The sequence below is a fragment of the Neophocaena asiaeorientalis genome, unplaced genomic scaffold (genome assembly GCF_003031525.2).
Source record: "Neophocaena asiaeorientalis asiaeorientalis breed wild unplaced genomic scaffold, Neophocaena_asiaeorientalis_V1.1 scaffold194, whole genome shotgun sequence".
Lineage (NCBI taxonomy): Eukaryota > Metazoa > Chordata > Mammalia > Artiodactyla > Phocoenidae > Neophocaena > Neophocaena asiaeorientalis.
In genome coordinates, this window is record NW_020172638.1 from 1531194 (window position 1) to 1546775 (window position 15582).

Sequence of the window (15582 nt, forward strand, 5' to 3'; positions counted from 1 at the left end):
TCTGTTCCATTATATTTAAAGGCAAATTCCAAGGAAACCCAAGCTGCCCAGTCTCCTTTTATTCATTCTCACATTTCATATTGATGGACATCTCTGTCTACCACTGAAACCAACCAACCCTCTTTTCTACCCAGCTTTTTGGTCCTCAAAGTCTACTACTTTCTCATAAACAACTCTCTCCAATTTTAAAGATAAAAAAGCTGAACAGGAAATGTAACCTATGGATTGTCCAAGTGTCTTTTGACTATTTCACTATGTAGAGAATAAAACTATCTATTCAAGGTCATCAGGATTATAAACATAATATTTACTTTTATAATGAAAAATTATAAAAGTAACATAAACTAACTGAAGAAACTTGGGAGGACATTTGAAATGAACAAACAAAAAACATCAGCTATCATCTTACCAAATAAACACAGTAAATATTAATATAGAATATTTTCTTTTTCAATTTTCAATGGTGATTTATTCTGTGTTTATAATGCTTTGAATCTGGTTTTTACTTAAGATTATCATTTAGAATGTTTCCATTAATACTGTCACAAAATATTTTTGGTATAGTCATAAATTTATTTATGGATAATTTATTCATAAATCATATATTCACAAATACAACTTCAAATAGTATTAAATAGAATATTTAATCCTGTGAATGCACCATAGTTTACTGAAGCATTAACCTATTATTGCCTATTTTTCATTGTTACATATAATTCTGCTATAAACTCTTTCTACAGAAAACGCTATTATGTTTTAGAATTTATTTTTAGACTAGATTCCCAAGATAGTATAGGAATATGGACTCTGGGGCCAGACCAACTGTGTCACTTGGCAAAAGTCATCTAACCTCTTTATGCTTCCGTTTCCTCATCTGTAAAATGGAGATGATAGTAATAATACCTACCTCATAAGGTTGTTATGAGGACCAAATGAGTTAGCTTATACCGAGCATTTAAAATAGTACCTAAGGCATATGTTAAACACTACATAAATGTTAGTACAGTATTAATGTTTTTGAGCCTTGAAATTGACTAAAACTTAAAAAGGTTTTATGAACGTACATGCCTAGCAATACGGTGTGTCCATTCTAATTTCATCAGATTCTCACCAGCATTTGGATATTTTTAGTGTGTGTTAGTGTGTGTATGTGTATTTGTGTTTATGAATCGATAGGTGAAAATTTGTATTTCATTAGTTTTACAGGAAATCCTTGTTTTCTGAGGATAACTGCCACTGGAAAGTAATGGTAGTCTTCGTGGTTTAATTTAGAAATACAGAGCTTGTCTCTTTAAAAAATATATAAATTCAATGATATTTGCATTATATTTTTGATTTATCATTAAAAACCCTCATTTAAAAAATAGTAGTTAGAACTCATATACTTTTTTATTTCTCTCCATCTGTTATAGACTCAAAGTTTGTATCCCCCCCAAATTCATATGCTGAAACCTAATCCCCAGTGTGATGGTATCTGCAAGTGGAGCCTTTGAGAGGTAACTGGGTCATGAGTTTGAAGCCTTCTTGAATGGGATTAGAGTCGTTATAAAAGAAACCCCACAGAGCTCCCCTTGCCTCTTCCACCATGTGAAGACCCTCTATGAATCAGGGAACAGGCCCTCACTAGACACCAAATCTACTGGTGCCCTGATCTTGGACAGCCTAGACTCCAGAAGAGTGAAAAATGTTTGTTGTTTAAGCCACCCAGTCTACTGTATTTTTGTTAAAGTAGCGGGAACGAACTAAGACACCATCTCATCTGGTTTCGTTGTTCACCTTCAGGCCTTTGCTACCACAACCTTCCTATCCTGGAATTCAACTTTTGTTTCATTTATTTAGTAAACATATTCAAGTATACTTTTTAAAACGGTCCTTTACTGATCTTGCTGATCTAAAAATATCTTTTTATTGCTTTCACTTATGAATGATAACTTAGTTAGATATAAACAGTTTTGCTTCAAAGGCTTATGGATTTTGTTCCATTGTCTTCCGGCAGTTAGGGTTTCAGAGTAAATATGTGAATACACTCTAAAATTTGTTTCTTTGAAGTCAAAACCTCACATCTCTCTCTTGCCACTGGTTGAATGAATGTAAAGTTGCTTCTTGCCATAGAAATTGTAAAATGTTACAGAAAATATCTTGAAATTTTTCTTTTTTTAAATTGAAGTATAGTTGATTTACAATGATGTGTTAGTTTCAGGTGTACAGCAGAGTGATTCAGCTATACACACATTTATATCTATTTTTTTTCAGATTCTTTTCCCTTATAGGTTATTACAAAATATTGAGTATAGTTCCCTGTGCTATACAGGAGGTCCTTGTTGGTTATCTATTTTATATACAGTAGTGTGTATATGTTAATCCCAAACTCCTAATTTATCCTTCCCCCCACCTTTCCCCTTTGGTAACCATAAGTTTGTTTTCTATGTCTGTGGTTCTATTTCTGTTTTGTATATAAGTTCATTTGTTGTTGAAGCTGTTATCTTTCCAACACATTTTCTGACTTGGTTGAGTAATCCAAATTTCCCTATTTCTATTTCTAAATTATTCTATTATATCTTTGTTTCCTATTACTTTCTTTCTTAGAAACTAACAATTAATTGAAGGTGGGTTATCCATAATCTATACTCTATAGCTATTATCTTCTCTCATTTTTTGTCTTTTCAGTAATTTACTAAATATCTGAGCATCATTAAAGTTTATCTTGTGTCTCACTGTTTCAATTTTCTTCAATATCCAGTCTGCTTTTGCTGCTTTAAGCATGGTTTAATCTCTTTTTCCATGTTCTGAGTTTTAGAGACTGTTTTCTTAGTCCATATTATGCTCAGTTTATAGTGGCCTTACCTTCTTTATAGTGTGGTATTCTATTTTAATAAAACAATGTTCTTTTAGTTCTTATTGAGAATATTAAATAGATGTTCTTAATAAACTTACTTCATGGGGAAAGATTTTCTTCTAATGTATGAGAGGATACTTCCTCTTCTCTTTCCCATTCTTTTTCTTTACTCATCTTTAAATAGAGATACACCTCACAACTTTCCTGAGCTATCTCAGTTTGCCCAGGTATTGAAGAACACTCTGATGCTTGTACTGCCTCTGGAATTCCTAGAATAGAGCAGGTTTTCATAAGTGATAAATTCTCCTTCCTCCTGACAAATGCCTCCCTTACCTTCCAGACAAAATAAAGATATTGGGTCTGGTCTGAGGCGGTTTATGTTCTAGTGCATATCTCAAGCTACTGTAATCTCTACTAGGTTATATGAGCACACATACTCACCTTACATATTAAGAACAAAGTCTCTTACAAATATTGAATCATTATGTTTTATACCTGGAACTAACGTAATTTTATCTTAGTAAATTTTTTTTAATTGTTAAAATTTACCTTAAAAAAGAGCAAAAGCTCAAAAAATGTTAAATCACTTGACTAAGGTCACTGAGATAGAAAGTGATAGAACTAGGATTCAGACACAGATTTTTAGACTCCAAGTGATTTCTTCTATATTACAGGAAACCTAGAAAGAGACTTGTCTGAAAATTTTGTTTTAAAGAAAGTATTCCATTGTAAAGTTAACTATGCTTCAAAAATAAATAGATAAATAAATAAAGTATCCCAGCATTACATACCAAGTGGAATACTATACTATTTTATTATTTTTAAAAAATAATTCTTACTGTTAGAAAAGTAATACATAAGTATACTACCTTCTATTGAAGGCTGGGCCATCCTTGCATAAAAAGGTCAGGAAGGGCAGTAGAATAATAACATGAAAATACAAGTGCTTTCTGAGCTGAATTGATTGGTTAATGCAATCCACTGTCTCAATCATTATCAGACAAGATCTTTAAATTCTCACTAGCTGAAATGCAAAATCACCGAAGTAAATATATTGCATTTATTTCTAAACTTCTTCAATGTTATTTATGCTGTCACTCATCTCTAATAGAGGTGAAGTTATTAGGGCAGATGAGCATTAACCAAGAAATGGATTAACAAAGAAAAGCAGCAGCAAGGGCTTCCCTGGTGGCGCAGTGGTTAAGAATCTGCCTGCCAATGCAGGGGACACGGGTTCAAGCCCTGGTCCGGGAAGATCCCACATGCTGCGGAGCAAGTAAGCCTGTGTGCCACTACTGAGCCTGTGCTCTAGGGCCCGTGAGCCACAACTACTGAACCCACATGCCACAACTACTGAAGCCCGCGCACCTAGAGCCCATACTCTGCAACAAGAGAAGCCACTGCAATCAGAAGCCCGTGCACCTCAACGAAGAGTAGCCCCTGCTCGTCACAACTAGAGAAAGCCAGTGCATAGCAATGAAGACCCAATGCAGCCAAAGGTAAATAAATACAATAAATAAATTTATTAAAAAAAAAGAAAACCAGCAAACTTCATTAAGAAGAAAGAAGATGCCTTTCTACAAAGTATAATGTACTCATACTCAGTATTTCTAGTAATAAAATGAAACACATGCAAAGTCATGAATTGATTCAATAAATATGGCCAAGTTAAAATTTAGAAGGTTGGTGAACACAGAATCAGAGTAAAGGCAGTTTGATTATTTTATGAAGTACTTCATCCAAATGACAACAGAGGTAAATTATCTCTGTTATACAACCAAATACTTTGATCTCTTTTTGTCACAGGTCAAGAGTGAAAAATTCTTATTTCAAATTTCCTTTTCTCTAGATTCTTTATTGCATTTTAACCTTGCTACATACTACAATCTTAAAGTACTGTGTCATACTTTTCTATTAAGTTACAATAGAATGGTTATAACTAATATAACCTGTTATGTTTCAATCTTTTTGTACTTTTCCTATAAAATATACAGGGCTCACTTTTTTATAGGCTGTAGCTTTTTACTTAATAGTTAGTTAAACAAAGGAATACATATTTTGTAATGAAGGTGAAAATAAATCCAAGTATACTTACCACATGAAGAATTTTATTCTCTGTTTCATATACAGTACAATCCTAAAAATAAGAAACATATACATTAATTTAAAAAAAATCAAGCATTCCTTTTAACTAATATATTCACATTGGTTAGCTCTGATGGTCAGTTACAGGGATACTTTAATTTCTGCTTAACTGTGTTTTCTAATTTTACTAATTTTAAACACACATAATAAAGGATAATATACATTGAATAAATATAAAAACAAATATTGGAAAAATTACTATAATCATTTCCTGTCTAAACTTTTACATGTGATAAATGTATTTTGTTGAAATATTTCCAACATTTCAAATACTGATTTATTATAGATTGGAACATTAAGAAAAACACTAGTACTTATTTCAATAGTCATATCAAAAATCTCAAAAATACTTTATTGCAAGATATTAAATACACTTTTATTATGCACTTAAAATTGATATATGCTACTAATGAATATCAAGTTTATAGTTCTTGCCTAAATTTGAGTTCCTGAAATTACAAAAAAATTATTTTTAAAAATTCACCCTTGTCTTTTTATCTGCAATTGCTAGACTTACAATAAGCAGTAATATAGCAAAATGATCTTTGCTTAGAAACTTCGTGTTTCTATGGTTCAGTTTACTCAAGGAATTTATAAAATGGGCATGATATTATAAGTAAACCAATAAGGATGTGTGAGAATCAAATGAGGAAATGAAATAAATGGCTTAGCACTATCTGGCATACAGTAAATGATAAATACATTTTAAGTATGAATTATTGTTGCTCTGTATCATTTAAAAAATTTAAACTAATTACTTTTATGTTAAAATATAAAGTTAACTAATTATTATTTGGCTATCTAACTTTGAAAAAGATATCCATATTCCACAACACTGCATATTTCGAGGAATGAGAATCCACGTCATTTTTTCCCCTGAATTTAATTTTGACACAAAGGAATCTTACTCAACATAGCTTTTGGTAATGCCACTTCACCACAATACCTTGTCAGAAGAAGTACATATTCTTACTGGGCCAAAATTTTTAAAGTTAAATTTGGCCTAATTCATTTCACAAACTAATAGAAATACTTAAGGATTGGGCCTTGCCATTCTGTACCAAAGGAGAAGTTTGCTACAAACACCATCATATCTGTGTCTATATACTCATATAAAGTCAACTCTTAATAATTAACTATGAATTATGTGTACAGAGGAGCCAAGGTGTAGATAAAACATTTATATTTGGAAAGTGCATTTGTACTTACATCTGAATTTGCAAGAGTCCAATTTTACAGAATTAACTTCAAACACAATTACACTGGGAAGAAACGATTTGGGAAAAGCTGGGAAGTTGCCCAGTTTCCCCATGCTGCCTCTACAGCTAGCTTCAGCTGTAATGGATGCAAGTTTCATTAATTACCTACCTTCCTAGAATCAGAGGATATGATTAAATGTTCAAACTTCAAAGGGATTCTTCTCAAGGAAAAAAGTAAATATGATCTAAATGAATATTCTGCTAGTGATAGAATAATCACACAGAGTAACTATTTCAAGTCTCTTTAAAATATACTCTACTTGTACATCCCTAGTATGATATAAGAAAAAGAACTGTTAACCGAAATCTTATACTATTTTCAGAAACCATATTGTTGGTAGTAGTGTTGTTATTCTGTTACTGTTTTGTTGAAACTGTTGTGTGTGTTTTATAGGATGAAGCAATCGAACAGTTATATGACAGTATCATTCTATCACTCTTGGTGACATTGGTAAGTAATTTTAGCATGGGAGAAAGCAGATACATACATAAGAAGTTAAGTAAAAACCTCAGAGTCTCTTGATGTATTATGTATGTATGTATGTTTGTAAGCTTCTCTTAGCTCTGTCCGCTGAAAAAGCATAGAAACAATGACCAATTTAGTAATAAATGAACTCCCCACAATCGGTGGTCTTCAAATACCATTTCCCAAGCCTTCCTGGAAAATGGCTAATACCAGATCTGGGATAGGAACTGTACAAGAGGAGCATGGATTATATTGTAACACAAGATAGAAAGAAGCTATTAAAGACTACGAGTATTGTGTCAGTAGGACTCAGAAGCCAACATGAAGAGATTCTCACTGGCCAGAGATGGAGCAATTTGAGCATCTAAAAGGATAACTGTAATGGATGGAAACAGTAAATATTACTAAATATTAAGTATATTAATATGTTTGAAGCTAAATTTTAAATATACTAAATGTATCTAAATATATTTAGTAACAGTTTAATAATATTGAATATATTAAACCAATTGGATAATGTATAATAGATGTACTTTTCCTCTTGATTCAGCAAATATTAATCATCTGTGTTAAGGATGTAAGGATGAATAAAACATGGCTTAGAGAAGTGCAGTTTAAGGAGATAGGCATTCACACAAATAAGTTAAAATATGTAGAATTCTACAGTCTTCATGCAGTTTTAAGTTTCAATAACTTTAGAAGTATAAATGCCATGAAGTTACACAAATCAACATATGAAAGGTCAATTATTTAAAATTTAAAAATATTAATATATTTCTTATTAAAATTCAACAAAACCACTGTATTGGGCTATACCTTGTGCAAGTCAAATTTCAAACTTTGTAAAAACTTTCATCAGCTGCTCCTCCTCAGTGACTAAAAGGATTACATTTGTGATCCTGGCCTTAGTATTATTCAAAGAATGAAGTACTGATGCATACTTGAGATGACCCCACAAGATAAAGTCTAAGGGAGCTACATCCGGTGACGAAGGTGGCCGAGTATTTCCATGGGTCTAAAAAACTGTCACACACAAATATTAAAATTAAAAACTTACCACTTGATATAAAACTAAATGATTGTAAAAGAAATTGAAATAATTAAAATTCAAATGATGTTTGTACCATATTTATATATGTGAAGTTATTAAAGCTTAAATATGCACTAAGACTTTTGGGACACCAATAATTACTATAATAAAGGCAGGATCATGGGGCTGGGGAAGTAGAGGAGGAAACAACTTTAACTTTGCCTTAAGAAAATCAGGAAGGTGGCTTTTAATTGGGTCTTAGAAAAAGTAGGTCCTTTAGGCAAAGAAAATAAAGGCATTACTGCAAAAGCAATGAAAGTACACCCAAACACAGTTAAGCTACTGCAGTGATTTTTCAGATTTTACTTCTGTATACATGTGAGAATCTCTTGGGGAGTGGGTTAAAATGCTGATCCCCAGGTCCATCCCCAGAAATAGAGATTCAGTAGATCCAGAGTACGGGTCCTCAAGATGATTTTGATAAAGATAATATTTTGAGAAACATGTATTCTATTTCATAGGATATCATGTGATAGAAGAATACCAAACCAAATCAAACTAAAAATGATCAAATATATAGAATCCATAAAACAGTAAACTGCTTTAAAAACAGTATCTGCTAGCTCACTCTAAACAGTTCTCAGCTTCTCAGAGCTTTGTGTTTTGGTTACACGTTCCCCCAATTTATTGATTGGTTTTTCTTTTTTCCTGCTAGTAAACTTATTTCTCTTTAAATAGCTTACTACTTTGAATACTGCTTCTACTTGTCTGTATCTCTACCTTCTTTCAGCCAGAATGCCTCTTCATTATTGAAAACCAAAGGCTTTCACAAAGGTTGAGACACAGCATAAAAAAAACAAAACAATAAAGCAGAACAACACAAAAAGCACATATTAACCTGCTGCTTTATATTAGGGAGAAGAATAGAAACTAAATGACTATGTTCTATTTAGTTAAGCTATAATTTCTTGGAGTTCATTTTATCGTGCTAAATATTTATACAGCCCTAGGTACTTTGAGGGAGTCATCTTATCAGTAAGTTATTTTATTTCCATCAAATTGTGATTTTAAAGTTTTTGCTTCTGAAGTGTGGGTTTTGTTACCACTTAGGGCCAAATCTTTTCCCAAAAGGTCATACCCCCAAGTTTTAAAAATAAAATCGCACTGCATATGGAGAAATCTCCATTTTATGAACTTATTCATACTATGGAAAGGTACACCTCTGACGTTCTAGTTATTTTTAGGTTAGGATTAAATTTAGATTTTTAAAATTGGATTTAGAGCTATGCCACTATATACTCCCAGGAATTTTCTTCAGTAGCTCATGCTGTCTTTTACTGTACATGCAAAATAACACTTGCATTTCTTCTTTATCCTTTTTATATATAATGCTTATACAAACCATGTGATGCACATTTAAATGCCCCAAATTCTTAATATGACAATATTCATAAAAAAGAGGAGTGTTTCTTCAGTTTTGATCCCTTTTTTTCTTAGCAAAATAAGATCACCCACACAGGATCATAATCAGTTACCCTTTCTGTGAAACAATGAGCCAGTTGCTATACTGAGCAGAATACATTAAAAAATTCCACCATATATTTTACCATAAATGTTGAATACTTTGTCACCTGGGGACTAGGATGCTCAGTACAAGTAATATTTCTCATCAACTGTGTATTATAGATAGTCACAAGAACAGTACATAAGTTATTAATACTGAATACATAAAGAGAGAGTGAAGAGAAATAGTGTATGTCTCTAATGTTATATACTATTCCATGGAACTTTATAACTATAAATGCTATAAATTTTCATCTGTATCTTTTTAGTACATATATTATAGTACATTTATACAAATAATATAAAAAATATTGCTTTGTTTACAAGTAATATTTAAATAATCCATCTATGCAATCCTTTGATAATGGTACTTGCATAATGAATACTTCACATATTCTATTATTAAGGTATCAAAATTTCTTCATATGATGCTTCAGTGATTAGTTCATGTAATGAGTTAGTGTTACACTCTTATTCATTCATTCATTCACTCAAGTCACAATACCATTCACCAAAAAGGTTTTTTTTTTTTTTTCTCGCATCTTCTAAATGCAATTCTCTGTCAGGGACTATTGCGTGATCAAAGATAAATTAAACTTGGTCCTTGGCCATTATTTCATTATTTAGTAGAGAAATAGGTGAAACTATTCAAATAATAATACAACGTACACAAGATAAATGCTAACAGAAGATCCCCCTAAAAAGGAGATAAATCCTTACTTGTTAACTCTGGAATGACCTTCTGGAAGAGATGATATTTTAGCTGGTCTTAAATAGCTTTTAAATCTGGAAATTGGGGGTTCATGAGGAAAGATCGTTCCAAATTATGTAAACACACTGAACAAAGGCACAATCAGGAGTAAGCAAACCAATTTGGCTAGAGTGTAAGGTATGTGGGGTGAGTGCAGTGAGAAAGAAAGCTTAGAAAAACATGTCATATTGTGGAGAGCTACTAATGATAGGCTGGAGGAATTTTGTTGTTTTAAAGGGAATAAAAGCTTTATTTTTGTATAACAATCTATTTTGAAGACCCATTCTATTAGGGTAGCAAAGACTTAACTCAGTCGATTGACAATTTCTTTTGACTTTCATTTGGGTGAGGTTGAAGTCAGGGTAGCTTACCTAGTGCCATGGTTGGTGTTAAACAACAATGTGAATGATAAGCGTGTGTGTGTGTGTGTGTGTGTGTGTGTGTGTGTGTGTGTGTGTGTGCTGGGGGGATACAGGGGTGAGGTGGGGTGGGGTGGGGGCAGAGTTCAAACTCTATGGTCTAGCTTAACAACTCAAATAGACATCTCTTGTTCCTTTTCTCATAGTTCCTTTCCTCTTGTTCCTTTCCTTTAGTTACAGGAGTAACATTGGTGCCAGGTCTCAGATGGAAGAGACCTGGAAAGTTGTGTACCTTTCTAGACATACGAAGTAGACATTTCCACTCTAGTGAGGATGAATAAGTATGCTCTTTACTCTGCTACAAGGGAGTGCTCACAGATGTGTGAGTATGGGAAGTATGTGATCAAACGTATGTTTTACGAAAATGATGAGGAAGAAGGTATGGCTTCGGAAGGGAGAAAAGCTGGAGGCAGGGAGGTCAGTCAGAATAATTTTTCGATAGAAAATGTGATATGTAATTAGGACTTGAACTGAGTTTACGATGGTGGAAGGGGAGATGAGGAGAGGTGGATGACATACAGGTAGCCAGGAATGAGTGAACTGGGCGACTGATTCATTAGATACAGAGAATAATGGGGAGAGGAAAGTTAAACATTACCCCAGGGCTAATGGATGAATAACACTGTAGAGATGATAGGAAGAGAGAATTTAGGGAGAATAAAATAATTCTATTTTGGGCATATAAAATTAGAAGTTGCTGAGAGGACATATACAAAGCTGTCCAGCAAGTAGCTGAAAAAGCTGAAGTGGATCTAGAATACAACCAGATCTGGGAAATATTTACATTAAACAGACAATTAAAGGTACAAGAAAAACAAACAACAATGAATTCATCAAAAAAGAATATGTGTAGTGAGAAGATAGCTAAGGACAAGATCAGACAATGCTTATGTTTAAGAGCCAGATGGAGGAAGAGTTAGTTGTGTGGCCAGGAGTAAATGGAGAAAGTGGTGCTACAGAGACATATCTAATACAACTTACAGTGATAATAGAGTTATAATAATATATTCTATGTCTGTGCTATCTAATTCAATAGTCATTAGACATGTGTGGCTATTAAGCACTTGAAATGTGGCTAGTGCAAATGAGGAACTGAATTTATAATTTTACTTAATTTTAATTAAATTTACATTTCAACTGCTACGTGCAAGGAATTCCCAGGCAGTACAGTGGTTAGGACTCTGCCTTTTCACTGCTGTGGCCCAGGTTCAATCCCTGGTCGGGGAACTAAGACCCCGCAAGACGCAAGGTGCGGCCACAAAGCCCCCCAAAATTGCCACATGCAGCTAGTGGTTACCATGTTAGACAGCAGTGCAGGTCTAGAGAAATATACTATAGTCCATCCAACAGTTGGAGAAGCCATTTACCAAGAAACAAATAACAGTAAAAGCAGTATCTGGGAAGAAAACAAAGGGATTTAATTCCCAGTCGTTAACCAGATCCTTCAGTTTTTTTCCTTCAGCAAAGGGCAGATTCCAGTCTACTATGACATCTACAGTAGCCACACAGTACAATGACACCAATTCTCTTTGTAAGGTAATATATGGAAAAGCATGAAAATGAATCCAAAGTACCCATCACATAGCTTTGTGGGCACAGAGAAAGCAGTGCCAGTGATAAAAGATTTGCAATGGATGAAAGATAAAAGTCCAAACTAAATTAAGATTCATCAGAGACAGAAAGCTGACTGAATGTCCCGAGTACAAAGAAGAATGTCCACGGTGAATAGACAGGCATCGACATCCTTCCTGAACGTGTTATCAAAAGGCCATAGTTTCATTCTAATTTCAGATAAATGTCATTGGCAAACAAGGCAGAGGTACAATAACCCCACAACTACCTCCTTGGCAATCCCTTCACCGTTGTGACTGACTCAATGACCACATACTTGTTAGTCTTTCTGATGTGATTTTGCAATGAGAAGAAGAATGTTCAGAAGGATGGTATCTGTTGAAATTTTAAAATGACCAGTTTTTAAAAGAATTGGCTAAGATTTTCATTAGGTTAAATAAGGTTACAAGTTGTAACATAAAAAGTGCAATTAACAAAGAATGGGAGGAGAATGTGTGGGTGGGCACGACCTTAGAGGCCATCCTAGTCTTTCTGTTGGTGAACATAACCATATTCTTCTGCATCTTAGATCATATTCCTCTTCAAAATACTGCTCCAGTTCTCCCCCAGGAGGTCATCTAAAATGAAACCCCATTTGACTCTAATCACTCTCGCCTTCCACTTGACAATGAAAGACTAATGTTTCAACAGTTGAAAGGGTGTGGAAACTAATCTTTTAGCATATAGAGACTTGGGGGTACAAGCAGAAGTGAGTCTGATTGTGTTTTTCAGCATCTAAGTGGCTCTCCAACAAATCCAAAAACCACTGAGGCTTTTCAAGATTGAACTGTCAAAAGGCATAAAAAGTAAAAATGTCAAGTCAATGTACCATTGACTAGAAAACTCATTAGAGTGAGATTGTGATCCTGTAACTTTAATAGCTTTGTTTTGACAACTTGAAGGGGCAGTGAATGAGCTAATCCCCATTATGAACCAAGTTTGTTTATTCTGCATGTCTTGAGTCAAGACCTAAATGATTTTGAATGGCCAATCAGATAACTACTAACTGTACATATTTTATGTTTCCATCAGTAATCTATATGTTAGTCTTAGTCTTTCCCATTAGATTGTCAATATTTTCAAAGAAGGAATCTTATATTCAACTGTACTGTCTCTTTAATTTCTCAAGGTGCTCTGACACTCTATAAATAAACTGTGAATTTATCAGTTATGATTATTTTCTTCCATTGGTTCTCTATTTTCATATTCCACAGTAAATATTTATAGGTTAGGTGTAAAAAAATGAAACTTTTAAAGCCATATTTTAAAAATAAAACTAACTGCTATACAAACTAGTACAGCACACTTAGTCTCTTCATACTATTTTGTACAAAAATAGAGTTTCACAGTTTTAAAATAACTTTAAACATGAGTTTGGTTTTAAACTTTAATCTGCATGATCTCAGCAGATATTTTCAACAAAAATAATTGGGCCTTTCTCAGCATGAAGATTCATATTATGCAAAAGATATTAAGAATTTTATATTCATTCAATGAAGCTAAAATTTCTTTGCAAGTCTCTCTAGCGTCCACATGTTCAAGTTACTTACTGTAATGACCATCTAACATATCACAATGAAAAGAAAATCTATAGGGTCTAAAATTGGGAGACAATTTTTCCCTCGTGACAAATTCAACTAAAGAGTTCAAGCAAAGATAAATACCACACCCCATTACAAATAAACATATAAATTAAACATTAATTCTTCAATTCAACATCATACACTTGGCTGCCAGAAAATAAATGGAAGTTATAGTATATGTGAAACAAATTCTAAGTATTAGTTTACAAAATTCCTTAAGCTCATGTATCTTTGTCCTTTTTATCTACTTAGAATGCACTTGCTTGGACAAAATGAAACCATTTCTTTTCAGTAACTGTGTCCAACATATGAAAAAGTGCCACTTACCTGGACACTCAATAAATATTTATAGATCACTGATGATGATAAGATATTTAAATCCTAGACAATACTAAACTGTCCGAGTAATACTACTAGCTCAAATCTAGGCTTAACGTGGTACACCTTCAAAATAGATATTACACAAAATCAGTATCCATTTAGTGTTTCCTAGTCATAACACTGAGTGATTATAAGGCAGAATTTTATGCTTTGAAAAAATTCGAGAAGTCTCCCCCTCCCACCAAACCTACCACCCCATATTCCAGTAGATTATACTTAAAATACCAAGAGACATACACATGCATACAAACACACCATTGAGGGAAAATAAGAAATTCTTCAAATTCAACCTTTACCAAGCTGTTTTCTTGATATTTAAAATTTCAGCACCTAATTTTATTGCCTCTTTCCTTATATTCAAATAAACATTGTTGTCCTTAAAATTCTGGTATAATGCTATATTGGAATTTTTTAGAGATTCATTACTGTAGCAGATTTGTATTATGATTTCTAAATATATACTTTCTTTTTTTAAGGGAAAAGTAAACTTCCTGGAGCCACTGATGTTGGCCATGGATCTATGACTTACTTTGTTCAACAAAATGTGAGCCAAAGTGCTATGTCTTATTTCCATGCAGAAACTTTAATAACCAGTACATAGTTCACCATGCTCTCTTTTCCCTCTGCCAGCAGTGTTCAAGAAGAGGCTACTCTGAGCTTTGAAGTGAAGAGGATGTGGAGAACAGCTATAGCAACCCAGGATGGACATGGAGAGCACTGGACATGAGTATTATTAAAAGCCACTAACATTTTCAGGTTGTTAGTACAGCATAATCTAGCTTACTTTGACTGATACAATCCTCCATAAAAGAGGGAGATACAGAACACTCAAGCAAATGAAGACCTAACCAATGCAGCGTTTAATGCAGTAACTACTCTATGAATTTTACATACCGTACCTCTTCATTTCAGGAAATATGAGGGGCTATATCACTCCTCACACAATGTAATTCACAATTAACCTCAGACTACATTCTGCTACCTTCATGCAAATCTAGTCTTTTCCCATCTTGTATTTTAGAGAATTTTTGCCTCATTTTTTTAAGTTTGATTCATGCTCACTTGTCCTAATTACTTAATTCTGACCAGTTCTTCAACCTGCCACTATCAATTACAATTTCAATCCATTATTTCACTTGTGTTAGGGCCTAATTTCATCTGAATTACCTATCTGATGTTGGTGGTTATTCTGACCCAACCCAAGAGGCCTGGGTTATTAAAAACTACTTCGGCAGCAGGGCAAAATGCCTCAGAAAATCAGTGCCTGTAACTAGTAGCTCTATATTTTCTTTGATTTGCTGCATTCATCTTATGTAAGTATGAAAATCTATGTCATAGATTTTGTGTGATTCAATGATATAATCCATGTAAGGCATAATATAATTCATAATAAATGCTAAAAATGTTATTATTATTCCTTCTTGTTTTAGTAACTCTAGTTCCTGCCTCTGTCTGTTGACACCACATTAGTTTCTAGCACTGGTTCTCCCCTTATTACAAATGCACAATGACCATTTTTGTTAATAAGTTATATTTGA

The 15582-nt window shown here is 33.4% G+C and overlaps 1 protein-coding gene across 4 annotated transcripts in view; it reads right to left on the reverse strand.

The window, feature by feature from the left end:
* The window catches only part of CNKSR2 (connector enhancer of kinase suppressor of Ras 2), a 255645-nt gene that overhangs the window by 154531 nt on the left and 85532 nt on the right, over positions 1-15582 (reverse strand). For all 4 annotated transcript variants that reach the window (XM_024739455.1, XM_024739454.1, XM_024739453.1 and 1 more), the window contains exon 5: positions 4932-4973. In XM_024739455.1, coding sequence (XP_024595223.1) covers positions 4932-4973 — 42 coding nt within the window. The remainder of the gene's footprint in view (positions 1-4931; positions 4974-15582) is intronic.